The sequence below is a fragment of the Arvicanthis niloticus genome, chromosome 2 (assembly GCF_011762505.2).
Source record: "Arvicanthis niloticus isolate mArvNil1 chromosome 2, mArvNil1.pat.X, whole genome shotgun sequence".
NCBI lineage: Eukaryota > Metazoa > Chordata > Mammalia > Rodentia > Muridae > Arvicanthis > Arvicanthis niloticus.
Genome location: NC_047659.1, coordinates 123,342,103 through 123,356,599, shown reverse-complemented (window position 1 = coordinate 123,356,599; position 14,497 = coordinate 123,342,103). Strand labels below are relative to the sequence as shown.

The 14,497-nt window shown below is 48.1% G+C and overlaps 1 protein-coding gene across 1 annotated transcript in view; it reads right to left on the bottom strand.

Annotated features, from left to right (window-relative positions):
• Window positions 1–8,691: 8,691 nt before the first annotated feature.
• Window positions 8,692–14,497, bottom strand: part of Efcab8 (EF-hand calcium binding domain 8) — a 61,915-nt gene continuing 56,109 nt past the window's right edge. Inside the window, exons 23-26 of the mRNA XM_034496847.2 lie at window positions 12,086–12,221; window positions 10,369–10,564; window positions 10,200–10,298; window positions 8,692–9,346 (exon numbers count right to left, since the gene is read on the bottom strand). Coding sequence (XP_034352738.1) covers window positions 8,954–9,346; window positions 10,200–10,298; window positions 10,369–10,564; window positions 12,086–12,221 — 824 coding nt within the window. The 3' untranslated portion in view covers window positions 8,692–8,953. The remainder of the gene's footprint in view (window positions 9,347–10,199; window positions 10,299–10,368; window positions 10,565–12,085; window positions 12,222–14,497) is intronic.

Sequence of the window (14,497 nt, the reverse complement as noted above, 5' to 3'; positions counted from 1 at the left end):
CACCCTGATACCCCAGCCCTGTGCAGGCCCTGGAGTTTCAGGGTCTCTGGTTCTAAGGAGGAATTACTGTGACCAAGAGAGAAGGATGAGCTTCCTGACCCTGAGGCTTCCCTAGGAAAGGCCAACGGAACCCCTAGCCTAGAGCTGGCCTAGACAGGGAGGCAGGAGTGGGTGCCACCTAAGAAAGAACACTATGATGGTGCCACTGTGGAGGGCCAGGGTGCCTATTCCAGAAATACATGTGCCCAGGTGGGCAGGCTGCTTGAGAGAATAGGGGTCTGTGGATTTTCTTTCCTGGTTCTGAGATCACCACTTCTCCCTTTGGAGGGATTCTGAGCCAGAGGTTAGATAACAATACCACCCATTTCTTATTTTAATCATCTGAATTACCAGGAGAGGCTGTCTCATTTTCTAGATGAAACTCAGAGCAGTCAAAACACCAGCCCGATGTTAGCCAGTCTATATGGCGAGCCAGGAAGGCACCTAGTAAGTTTAATGGCAGAGATGAGACCAGTTCAGGGACCTGCCTGGCCTGGGAGGTCAATCCTGCTCTAGGTTCTGCATGTGTACCCTTAGATAGGTCCCTTTTCTTCTGTAAGCCTCTGTTCTCCCCTGTAGAATAAAGGAGAGGCAGGCTACCCTCAGATATTCACAACAGGGCAACAATATGCCCACTAGATATCACGGGCTAACAAATAAAGCCTAGCCCAGGAGACAGTTACCTTCCTGGGAAGCCATTGGCCATCAAGGTCCCATAGACCCCCTAACATTACAGAGTATTGTCAGTGCTCTGAGTTACCTTCCAGAACTTGAAGTAGGGTCCTGTTGCTGAAGACACCACATATTTGAGTCGTCACAACTCAGAGAAATCAAACTGGTACTCACCCGGAAGCTTCATCCCTACTGGCTAGCTTTCACAGTAACAGAAGCCACTGTACACACTACCAGAGCTGAAAAGTAGTCACCCTGTCTCACCCATGTGTGAACCTGTGATAAAGACTGGCCTCACAAGACATGCCCACTGATGCAATTGTGGCATCAATATCATAAGAGTAACCAACCACTTTCTGGATGGATTTAAGGTCCACTCTACAGGTCAAAACCACATGGGGTCAAGAATCTGTGGCTGGACAAGAAACAAGCCCAGGGGAGAACCTACTGATATGACTCTGCTAAATGGGCCTAGTGTCAAATGACTTCTTATACACGTCTCACCAAACCAATGACTTCTTATACATGTCTCACCAAACCAATGACGTCTTATACACGTCTCACCAAACCAATGACTTCTTATACACGTCTCTCAGCTCTCATTAAACTTCTTTTGCAGTGGATGGTGATTAACACAAACCCACAACTAATCAGCACTCAGGAAATAAAACCCTACAGAATGCTTTGGCCTCTGTTGGACGTCTGTGACACACTTCTGCTTCCACAATGACACGGTTGGTTTGTTGCTTTGTTTTTCCTTTTTATTTTCTTTGCAGAGGAGGTTGAAAAGTTTTTTAAAAAATATGAACGCCCCAACTGACACTGGAAGAACTATCTGCTAAGACAGACATGGCAGCATGCCACCAACCCCAGCAACTCAGAAGCTGAGGCAGGAGAATGGCAGGTTCAGTGCTCTGCTAGCTTACGTGGAGATAGGTTACGTAAGGAGAGCCCATCTTATTAACAAAATGCAAACATGACAAAACAGAGACTTTATTAAAATAAATTTCAAGGCAGATATTTTTTTCACGTATAGCAGCAATGGAAGGCTCCTTGACTCTCTTTCTCCCTGTAATTCCACCGCTCACAATAAAGTAATCAGTGGATCACCCCAGAGGGCCTGTTTGACTTCTCAGCATCCCCGACTTCTGAATCCAGAGTGTGCTGTGGACGAATTACAGATGCCCTCTGAGCTTGCTTCCTAATTCATAAAATTGATCTGTTGGGACTGTAGCTCTGTGAAAAGCTCTCGGAGGACAAGTCCCTGATGAGAACAGCTACCAGGTGGCGCTAGAGGCCAGCAACTCTGAGGCTGACAAACTCCTCGGGGTGACCACAAACTTAAAACCACAAATAAGAATATGGGAATTCCAGGGATGGCCTGTTCTCACACCCACCTGCACTGTCCTGCTATGTCCTGTGCCCGACACCTCAGCTCCTAGTCAGCTGAGTTTGTTTCCCAGCACTGCGGAGTGGGGGATGTGTCTGCCTGGCAGACAATGTTCTAACGTTGAAGAAAGAGGTCCAGATGATTTGGCTGAGCCTGGAGGCATAGAGCCATCAGTAGACACCAGAGAGCTATTGACAGGCAGCCCTGAGAGCTGTGTGCCCCCAGGTCAGTTGGGCTCATGAGCCCAGCCCTGGTCTGACTTATTGAAAATTTTTCAAGAAAGGATATGGCTCCCTCATCTGGCCATGTGGAGGAACTGTAACACCCTCGGCTGAACACAAGAGTTATCTGAGTTTTGGCTTGATGCAACTGTCCCCTGACATCATGTGTTTGTTATCTGTTAGAATGTCATCACAACAGCCCATAAGTGTTGGGCATTTGCCTCTCCACAGCTCCACCCCCACCCCACTCCTGGCATGATGTCCCAGAGAGTCAAGACAAAGACATAGACTGTTTGGAAGTTTTGCTTTTTGTATCAATGTTTTAAGGTTCAGAACACTGTCTGCTCCTCCAGAGGACCCCAGATTCCCAGCACCCATATAGCTACTAACAACTGTCCAACTCCAGTTCCAGACGACCCAGCGCCCTCTTTTGACCTCTTCAGGCACTGCAGAGACACATGGTGTAGAGACATATATGCAAGCAAACTGTTCATACACATAAAACTTTGAAGAAAATTTTTTCCAGACAAGGTTTCTCTGTGGTGTGGTCCTGGATGTCCTGGAACTCTGTTGACCAGGCTGGCCTCAGAGATCTGTCTCTGCCTCCTCTGTGTGCTATAACTAAAGACAGGCACTAAAGACTAGCAAATAATTTTTTTTAAAAGATAGGCTCCACAGTCAGTCTTCTTGAGTTCAAATCCCAACCTTACCTTAAACCACCTATGTGACCCTTGGGCAAAAGACTCAGTCTTTCTGTTCCTTGGTCTCATCTGGAAGATTGGGATAATATCAGACCCAATGTCTAAGAATTGTTACACAGCAAGCACTCAGTGCCTGTCATTATTGTCACCACAGCTAAGACGGTTGCTTATTTCTACCTGTGTGAGAGCAGGGTGGGAAGGGGCTCAGTGTTCCCTGGGCCCTATAGCTCAGAGCCACACCCTGACCTGGCCCAGGAGAAGCCTACCCTGGAAAAGTAATCCCAGACTCCCCAACCCAGCCCAGGCTTAAGTGAGAGCAAAGATGGAGGCTAGGATCTCCACAGAGGAGCCAGGAGAGCCAAGATCCAGAGGCTCTGATCAGAGCCATCCACCCCTTCGTTCAGCCATGCCTACCTTTCAGTATCTCTGCCAGGGACAGATGAGCACTGTAGCTCAAGGAACAGTGGTTATGAGTTTCTGTGATCCTCAGAAGAGACCTGATCTGGACACACACACACACACGCACACACGCACACACAGGAGACTGTGTTCACCTCCTACAATGGTTGGTTCTAAAAGTCAACCTGCCACAGTTTAGAATCGCCTGATTAGGGAGCCTCAGTTGAGAAATTTTCTACATCCTGTGGGGAATTGTTTTATCATACCCTGAATGTAGGTGGCACCTCCTCTTAGCAGCCAGATTTTTAAAAGAGAGGTTTCTTACTCACTATTCTATTGCTGTGTAGCGACACCATGACCAAAGCAACCCTTATATGAGAACGCATTTAACTGGGGACTTGAGAACAGCTTTAGAGGGTTAGACTGTGATCATCATGGTGGTGGGAAACAGAAAGTGTGTGTCACTGGAGCAGTAGCTGAGAGCTTGACATCCTCATCTGCAGGCAGCAGGCAGAGATCAAGAGACAGACTGGCCTGGCTAGGGCTTTTGAAACCTCAAAGCCCATCCCTGGTGAAACACTTTCTCCAAAAAAGCCACACCTCTTAATCCTTCCCAAACAGTTCCACTAACTAGGGACCAAGCCCTGTGGAGGCCATTCTCATTGAAACCATCACAAAAGGGAAAGGGAAGACTATTCACTTTACTTACTTGGCCTTTCCTCTTGCCAAGGAGTTAATTTACCCCACTGCTCTGCTGCTGACTCCTCTGTTGATACTAGAAGCCATTTTTCTGGTCAGCTTCCAATGTGGGCTGAGGACCAGAGGCTCTTCAAGAACACTCCAGACCTTTGGAGACAGAATAGGACCTGCTGAGACACTTTACCTCATCAACTGAGCAACCATTGGGCTCTTGGTCTTCCAGGCTTTAGACTGCTGTTGTTGACTATCCTATTGCATAAGCTGATTTAATAACTCGTGTGTGTGTGTGTGTGTGTGTGTGTGTGTGTGTGTGTGTGTGTGCACGCGTGTATGCTTGTGTGGATGTGTAATGGTTGGTTGGTTCTGTTCCTCTAGAAAACTCTAGTACAGCAAATTATAGAACCAGAAGAGGGATGTAGTCTGCCTCTTCTTGGTCCACACAGACTACCTCACCTTTGTAGTTTGCTTAGTCTTAAATCTGGTTATTGGTCTGGTGGTAATGATAGGTGGGGCCTGAGGGAAGCAAGCATTCACTTGTCTGGTGTCTACTTCAGGGAAAGTCATTGCCTGTTTTACACACGGGATTAATTCCCTCAGGCAAGTGCAATGAGCTGCAACACTGCAGGAGGTAGGAATTGGGAAGGGGTGGAAATGCATCCTCTGTGAAGAGTAGGGAGATTATTTCATTCAACAGGGTGAGCGCATCAGACCACCTCCAACCTCCTCAGTCCTCCTACACAGCTCCAGCCCCAAATTATAGGATCCCATTCTTTCTCAATCAGTTTAACTGCAGACACCCTTTGATGCTAGTAATTAATTTGCATTGCAAGTCAGCCAAAATGTAGGTTGTCTAAAGAGGGTTCGGGTTTGTTTTTCTGAAACTTAAGATCTTTAACTACTACAAAGATGACTCTCTTCCAGGGCACACTTGGAAACACTTAGATTGCTTATGCCCACTCAGAGTTGGTCAGTTTTATCACCAAAGTCACTTCTTTTTACTTGCTTTGTCCAGAGATGAGAAAGGGAGCCAGCCAGTGACCTGGTGGCAAGTTGACTACGCTGGGCCATTTCTGTCAGGGAAAGGGCAGTATTTTGTCCTTTCTGGAATAGATTCCTATTCTGGTTATGAACTTGCTTTTCCTACACATAATGCTTCCAGCATGAGGCACAATAAACATTCCACTGAAATGGAGGCTAAGACTTCCTCCTGGATACTTTGGGTTCATAGTGACCTCTAGTCAATGGTGTTAGGCGATGCCATTGCTCCAGACTGATGGAGAAGAATTGGACTACTTCTCCACACTTGGAAGGATCTAAAAAATACAATTAAGGTCACTGAAAAACTAGAACAACACAATGCAGGAAGGATGATAGATGGCCTAGACCCTTCGAGGAATGAAGATTTGAGTAAACTCTCCAACTAAAAAGCCAAGACCTACTGAGGTGCTGCTTGCTGAGAGTAGAGGAAAAATTGGAGACATAAACACCAGCTAGGGTCATGTGACCAGTTACAGAAATGAGGATTGTAACTGACACGAATGTTTTTGTCCCATATGTAGAGAATGCACTTATGCATATATTAAGGAGATGATTGTGTTTTATTCTGTTTATTATGTGATGTTAATTGAGACACCAGTAGTTGTGTTGTAAAATTATATAATCATATTTAAGTTGTGGATCACTAAAAGACCACTTCTCAAGGGATTTAGAAGCCAAGTTTTCTGACTCCTAGAACATTATATTCTAAGCTTTCACTGCTGGTCATCGGAACGGCAATATTTGGTCTTTTCCCCACTGGAATTTCTTTTGCTTTGGTGTGTTTGTTCACTTGCTATGGCTTTCTTTTTCTCTTTTGGAATAAGGAATGCAATTTACTTGGTAATATAATATGTTGAAAGAATGTAATTTGTTCTTTACACATCCATAGGAGCTTATAGTCAAGAGATTTGGGGATGTCTGGGGAGCTTTTAAAGTCAGGCTATATTTGGGGCTGGAGAGAAGCCTCAGCATTAAGTGTGCTCACCCAGGTTCGATTCCCAGCACCCACATGGAGGTTCACAACCATCTCTAACTCCAGTCCTGGGGGATCTGACTTCCATCAGCACTGCCCACACATGGCACACAGAAGAAATATATGCAGGCAAAACATCCATCGATATATAATAATTTGCTTAAGTTAGACTATATTTTACATTATAAAATAAACACGAGACTTTGGCGTCGAGAAGTGGAAGGCTGTGGTTTTTGAGGTGATGTGTTTCTGTGTCAAGTTGACAAGGGATGGGCTGTGATGGTTTGTTTTAAATGTCAACTTGTCACATGTAGAAGGGGCCCCTTGTCTACATTAGGTCACCCTAATGTAGGGTACATCCGTGAGGAACTGTCTGGATTGCCTTAACTGATGTGGGAAGACCCACCCCAGATGTGAGTGACATCTTTTCACAGCTGCCCAGATGGCGGAGAGGAAAGAACAACCATTCGCTCCTCCCTCTCACACTGAGTTACATTCCCGTTTGCTGCTGCTTGCTCCTTCCCTGATATTAGAACTGGCTTTTTCCAGGCTTCTAGTTTGGGTTGAGAGCCAGTGGCCCTCCAGGAACCCTCCAGGCCCTTGGCGATAGATTAGGACTGGGGAACAATGGGGTTCTCGGGCTCTCTGATGTAAGTCAGCCATTGCTGGACAACTCTGCCTGCTGAGACACCCATCCTAAAGGACCAAGTGACTAACGAAAGCTACCAGGTTCTCAGCCCCCTCGAGTGTGAGAGAGCTGTTGTTGGGCTATTTTGACAATATTGAGTAAAACCATATATAAATCCTGTGTATATGTTCTATTGGTTCTGGTCCACCAGTGCAGTGGCTCTCAACCTGTGGGTCCCGACCTCTTTGGAGGGGTCAACCAACCTTTCCAAAGGAGTCACATGTCAGATATCCTACATATCCAATATTTAAATCATGATTCATAACAGTGTCAAAATTACAGTTATGAAATAGTAACAAAAATAATTTTATGGTTGGGGGGGGTGTCACCATGTCATGAGTAACTATATTAAAGGGTTGCAGCACTAGAAAGGTTAAGAACATGTTCTAGAGAGCCCTGATACACTTCCAGTTGAGGAAGATTTTTCTAGATGAGTAGTTACTTCTGAATATGGTTGCTCACGTGAAAGGAAGGGAAGCAAAGGCCAATTTGCTCAAAAGCAGATGACTCTCCGGCTGCTGCTGAGGCACAAGCCACCAGTGCCCTGGCCTCGTTTTCAGAATTATTAGAATAGGCTTCTCTTCCTGAGCAATGGTCTACAATGTAAATGGCCCCGACTCTGGACTTGAAGTATAAACTGGTCTGCCTCAGTATACGGCCACCCCTGGGCACTGAGGCTCTCAGAAACCCCCAGGACCACTTGGTATGCTAGCCAGGAGTAGAGTTTCAAACCTCTGTCTCAGAAACCCACTCCCACAACACCTGACCCAGGATCCGGGACATACCACACATAAGAGATGTACAAGAGGAACTGGGAGATGGCTTGGTGGGCAAAACACTTGCCATGTAAGCATGGGGACCAGAGTTCAGATTTCAGGACCCATAGATCAGTGAACTCTAGAATCAGAGAGCAACTTTGTCTCTATATAAAGGAAGGGAAACACCTCACATCAACCTTGGGTCTGCATGTGCTCATGCACACATGAACAAGCACTGGCACACTATGTGTGCCTACATACATGAGAACACACACACAACACAAACACATATACAAAGTTAAGGGTACATAAAGGGACCCTCTGTGAGGAGCTTAGGTCCTCCAGCCCTGTGAGTTGTGGAGACCCAGTTCAAACCTTGAGGCCTAAGTAGTTCTAGTTTCTTTGACCCTTCCTTCCTGTTCTACTGTTGAGCCTCAAGCCCACTGCCTCTGGCTGGCTCCAAAGAAGGCCTCATCTCTGCTAATCCTGATGCTTGGGGCTGCTAAGAGGTGGCCTGGTGCCACATCCCTGGCAAGAACAAGCTCTGATGATTCTGCTCTGCCCAGAGCCACGAGCCGTGTTCCCCAAAGGACCCCTGTTCAAGTTGGTGTGACCTCATGCTTTACAGACTTTGAATGGAATCTTCTGTATCTAGGATTCCACATATGACCCACAGTTAGCCTTCTGACAGGAACAAACCAAGCAGAGCTGGGGACAGGTGCTTCTGACCAAGAAGGGTGCTTCAAATCCAGAGTAAGACCCATCTGCTTACATACTCAGATATCCTTGATAAGAGGCACAGAGCAGCTTCCAAACACTAGAGCTGGGACTGATGACCAAGGAAAACAGACATCAGAGACAAAGGACAGGCAGACACTCAGCACAGAATGGCTTCTGTGAGGCTGAATCAGGCTGCTGAACTATCAGGCATCCCTACCGTATGATCTTCCTGTCATGCCACGCAGAGCCCTAGTAGAGTGGGCTTGCTGCATGGTAGTCAAAGCATACAGGCCCTTCTCTGTCTGTTTAAGGCCTTTCCAGGCATTGTGACCTGTCCTATAGCATAGCAGGGACCTAAGAGGGTGAGAGACGTAGCCCAGCCATGTCACCTGTAGGAATCTAACACAGGAGGATATTTATTTTCTTTTCTTCTCCAGAATTGTGCAGAGCCACAAGACAGCTGAAGTCATACCGAGAGAAGCAGTATGAGAGGAAAGGCCTGCATCTTCCCAGCCTGGCAGGGAGTGAGCCAGGGACATGCAAGACCCTATAGGTCCCCTGCTACAGAACAGAGAGAAAAATGTACACCTCAATACAACGCGGGAGCTCCACTTCAGAGAGGACATGAGAGTGGCTCCCCCGGGTTTTGGATGCTTCAAGGAGACAACATCTGGCCTTGAGGTCTCTGACTTTTTCGGGGCAGACCCAAGGTCTGTGGTGGTGTAGAAGAACTAGAATGGACTGGAGAGGCTGATGAAGGCCTCAGGAAGGAAGTAGAAGAAAAGGGCTTCAGGGAGTTAGACCAGTTGGAGGGTGATAGTCCCACAGAAATCATAGAGAGGGAGGAGTATGTGGCAGCAGGTGAGCTGCCGGCTGCCATATCTGTGACGATCTGACCCCGGAAAGACTCCCCATCACTCCGGATATCACTGGCCACCCAGCGGATGTGCCGGCCTTCTTGGTCCAGGATCTTATGCATCATGAAGTCAGGCTGTTGGATCGGCTTAAGGTCAGTGAAGGACAGGCATTGGTAGACCTGAGGAGAAATCTGGGAGCAGAACAGAAGGTGAGGGCTTACAGGAGCTGGCAGTACTGGAGATCAAGAATGGGCTTGCAGCAAGGGAGTGCCCTCAGGTCTTCCCATGCAGAGTAAATCTCTAGTGCTGTAGCTGCAATAAAGGCCACAGTTGCGGTCCCGCACAACCCTCAGCAGGCTCGCCTCCTTACTCTCTCCTCCTTACACTTTTCTGTGAGGTGGCCCTGGCACCAGGACTTTTCTGAACTTTCAAGCAAAGGCACGAATTAGACCTCAAGTGGGGCCTGACACAGAGCTCCCTGCATCTACCCTAGGTCTCTCATTAGCACTCCCCAAGCTGGGCCTTAAGCAACCTCCAGAACCCTCTCATACAAACCTGGTAGACAATAGGCATACTGTAGTCTTGGGCATCATGAGAGCTCCCATAATGCCCTAAGTCACATAGGTAGGAGAGGCTAGGCAGGGTGTGTGCTGGCAAGAGATGGAGTTTGACTGGCTTGTTACGGTCTCTGATTTCCCCTTCTCCGCCTAAGAGAGCCACTCCTATGTATCCCCACTTGTGCATCTGGGGTACCCATATACCTCATATCTACCTTTTATCATCTACACTCACAGGTACAGGGGCAGTTACTCTGTAAATGAGTAGCTCATAACTATAACGGTGCCTAGGGGCTACAGACAGAAAAAGCCAGAGGTGGACCACCCCTCCATAAGTCCAGGGGCCTGTGTCCTCAAAGACAAGATCTCTGCTGACAGAAAACAGCCCAGCCTGACCAGTTAATGCCAGAAACAAAAGACACAGACCTAATGGGGTCTGCTGGCCTCTGATGGCCCTGACACCTCAGAAGCAACCTCTCTTCCTCACCTGCTGCCTCATCCAGTTAAACTGCGCTCTGGAGGTCAGGAGTTTGGGGTTCCGAACACGCACCTTGGGCTTGTATGCTGCTCCCACAATTCTGCTTGCCTGCAGAAGTCACAAGGTAAAAACAGAAGCCAGAAGCCAGGGTCCTCTTCCCTCCCCACACTGTCCCCACCTGCTTATCCTTAGTCCATCGATTCCAGCTCTCCTCAATGTCTTCAACAGAAGACTTTTTGGTCCATGGGGATGTGAGGGACATCTGCTGCAGCCTGGACCATGCCTCAGTTTCTTTCTCAGCTTTCCCATGCAGAAGAGCCATCAGTGCGGCCTGCTCACGCCGCTGGTACACCAGAGCTTCAGCCAATTCCTTGCTGTGAAAAGCTTCCTTCACAACATGCACCTCTCACTTCACTACCATCAGCCCCCCACTCACGCAGAGGGCCTTCCCTTTTGGGGTCTGACCTTCTTCAACCTTTCCTGCCCTGCCTTCAGGCCCCAGGACTGAGCAAGCACTGTGTAACATGAACAAGGCCCAGATGGACTGGTCCAAGATTCTCTGTGTTTTCTTTCATTCGAGCTCAACGAGACCTACCTGGCAGGATATTTAGACATCCCCAACCCAGGGAAGCTATGCCTCACCTTGTTCTCTAGTCTCCCATAACAAGCCTGCCCCTCCAAAGAGAAGTACACCTTGATAAAACTACAGGAACCATAAAGATGCCATGGGTACCTGAAAAACCCCTACTCACATATCAAAACCAGCTCCGCAATATCTCCCAGGGAGTCTTCCTCATTTAATCCAGTCAGGTGGCCAACCTTTGAACAACTACTGTTCTTACTATTCCCAACAATTATCAGATAAACCTCAGCTATAAATTTACATATCCATCTCCCCTTGTGGTTTCTCTAAGGTTAGACCTATGTGTGATGGTACCAGATGTAACCAAAGGCCTTGTCATGAGAGGCACCGAGCCACAACTCCAGCCGTCAATAAATGAAAGAGAGAAAAAAAAATTGAGTCCGAGTCCCTCTGTTGTAGCTCCGGCTGTCTTAGACCTCTGTAGACCAAGCTGGCCTTGAACTCACAGAGATCAGCCTGCCTCTGCCTCCTGAGTGCTGGAATTAAAGGCGTGCAAAACCATGCCCAGCAATTTAAAAAAAAAAAAAAAAAAAAAAAAAAAAAGGCACTAAAATTATTTGAAATTTGAAGAATGAGAATGTAGTGGGAAGGAAGCCGGAGAGAGCACGTATCTGCTCAGGACCTTGGTAGGCCTGGGAAGCCCCCTGCCATGTGGTAATGACCTCTACAGGTGCCACTCTGCAGGGCTCCATCTGGGCTGTTCTTCCTCTTGGCGGTTAGTCTAGGCTCCACCCCCCATAGTTACCTGGCAACAGCCAGGTGTGCCCTATAAAAGGGGTTGTTTGCCCCACTTCTCACTCTTGCTCCTTTCTTACCCTCTTTCCCCTCTCTCCCCATTCCCCTCCCCCCCCCCCACATGCTCATGGCCAGCCTCTACTATTCCCTCCCTGTCTCGCTCTCTCTCTCTCTCTCTCTCTCTCTCTCTCTCTCTCTGCCTCTACTCCCTCGACTCCCCTCCCCATGCCCTAAATAAACTATTCTATACTATACTGTGTGGCTGGTACCTCAGGGGGAAGGGATGCCTCAGCATGGGCCTGCAGAAGCACCCCCTTCCCCAACACCATACCTCCAGCACCACCACCAAACATAGTCCTGGCTTTTTTGTTTCTTTTTATAAAACACAACCTCCCTGACTGCTTGGTTTTGACACTGAGATGGCTGAATGGGGCCACAGGTTGCCTTCAGACCCTAAGCTTCTCACACCATACCAGGCTGGGGCCAGAGAGCCCCCAGGTTGGCTACAGGGACTCACTCCAGCTCTAGGAAGGAGTGCTTGAGGACGGCACGGGTTAAGTCGGGCTTCTTCTCCAATCTTGCCACCTGCTCCAGTTCGTCGTCGATCACTGCAGCCTCTTGCAGTCTGTTCCAAAGATTCAGGCCAAATGTTCCTGTCATGAGACCAGACCCTGTTCAGAACCAGGACTCTCAACCCCACTGCTCTGCCCCTCCACCCCACCCTCTCAGCCGAACACGGAGTGCCTGCCTCATGCCAGGTATCACACGGATGCCATACCACATCTCTAGACTTGCCAGACTCCAGTCCTAGGAAATACCTGGAGCTCAGGCCTAAAGTGTCCTGGGCTGTGTAGGTTGATGGGAGAGGGTCCAGTGACCCTCAGTCAGGTTCCCAGCAGCTTATGTGTGAAATGACACATAAGCATAAGGGCATAAAATGGCTGAGGCCTGTCTAGGTGGGATCTGGGGTGGAGCAGAAGAGAGAGAAGTCAGAGTCCTGCTCTGGTCCTGACATGGATGACCCGAACTCAGTCCCCAAACCAACGTGATAGAGAAAGAACCAACTTCTGTGAGTTCTGATCACCACGTGTGTGCAGTGGCACAGGCATGTCATGCTGTGTGTGAACCCACCCCTCCCCAACACACACAATAAATAAATGAAGGCAGGCCATTCTCCTGCTATGGAATTGTGAAATTAAGAAACAGAAAAGATACAGGTTGTGAAATCCCATTTTGGAGAAATTACCAAGAGCTATAGCAGCAAATATTGTTAGCATTTTTTCTAGGCTTCATCCCACAGTTACCTAGCAACAGCCAGGTGTGCCTGACTCACTATAAAAGGGGCTGCTTGCCCCCTCTGCTCTCTCTTGCTGTCTCGCCTTCCTGCTCCCACTGTCCTCTCACCCCTTCCCCCCTCTCCTTATTCCCCTTCTCCCTCTCTCTCCACGTGCTCATGGCCAGCCTCTACTTCTCTATTCTCTCTCTCTCTCTCTCTCTCTCTCTCTCTCTCTCTCTCTCTCTCTCTCTGCCTTTCTCTGTCTCTACTACCCTCTCAACTCCCCTCCCCATGCCCTGAATAAACTCTATTCTATACTATACGTTCATGTGTCTGGTGCCTCAGGGGGAAGGGATGCCTCAGCATGGGCCCTCAGCGGCACCCCTTAACCCACACCTGACTATACCTTCACCAAACATATTCCTTCTCTCCTTATCTTTTCATAAAACACAACAAATATAAGAGCAACTAAAAATGACAGAGAAGTCTTTGCAGGACACACTAGTCTGGACATCACTCTCTTCTCCAGGAGTCCCCGGTATGTGTCTAAGCTTCGAGAGAGCCAAGTTTGGCCTAGATGGAAGGATGTAGCTGTGGGACCAGCTGAGCTCTTGCTAGCCCTGCAGCTGGCAGGACTGAGTCTCCATCCTGAATGTACAAAACCCTGTGAGGAGTGCAGTGAGTGCTCAGGGGTGTAGCATGGGCTACACTGAGATCAAGAGAGAGAGTCTCCCAAGAAGAAGCCCAGCCAAACCTGCTTTGTCATACCCAAAGATAAACCAGGTCTACCTAGGTCCACCCTCCAGCCCCTCCAGCCCCTCCAGCCCCTCCAGCCCCTCCAGCTCAGACCCAGCTGAAAGAGGTGAGAAAACACATGCTGGGGATGGAGTAAGGGGAACAATACCACTGTAAATTCTCACAGATCAATTATACACCAACCAGAAAAACCTCATTGTGTACTGTTTTTTAAATGTATACTGGTAAACTGGTATACTGGTAAACTGGTATACTGGTTTTTGAGCCTACTTTGAAACCAGCTCTGGAAGCATGGTGACACACTCTCAGTTGTGTAACACTGCCCCCTGTTGTAACTCGGGTGTATTTATTCTCAAAAGATCCTCCAAAATCCCTGTCCTGAGGCATACTGGTCCCCAAACCCTGCAGGGAGAATAGGAAAACAGAAAAACAGTCCAAGAAACCCACGTAGCCAACATTGTTCTGACACCAGAGTCAGACGATGGTACCACAAAAAAAGAAAAACTACTGGCCAATATTCCTGGTGAACAGAGATGCAAAATTCCTCCACCTGCTCAGAGAGCCGGCTTGATCAACAAAGTCAGTGTTCACTGCATAAGCTCGAGGACTCCTGGAACCAGTTCAATTCCCAGAACCAGTGCAGACAGGTGTGCTACTAAATCCTCTCTGCATGGGGTAGGGGTGGGGCTGAGGCAGGCAGATCCCTGAGGTTTGCTGGCCAGCTGGCTGAGCCAAGTTGATAAGCACCTGACCATGGAGAGGGTCTGATTCAAAAGACATCTGTCCTCCACATGCACGTGCACACTCACAAACACACACAACACACAAGAACATAGCAAGCCAAGAAAACAACCAGGGAAAGTTTAAACATTGGTCTTAGTGATGACTCCTTGGCAG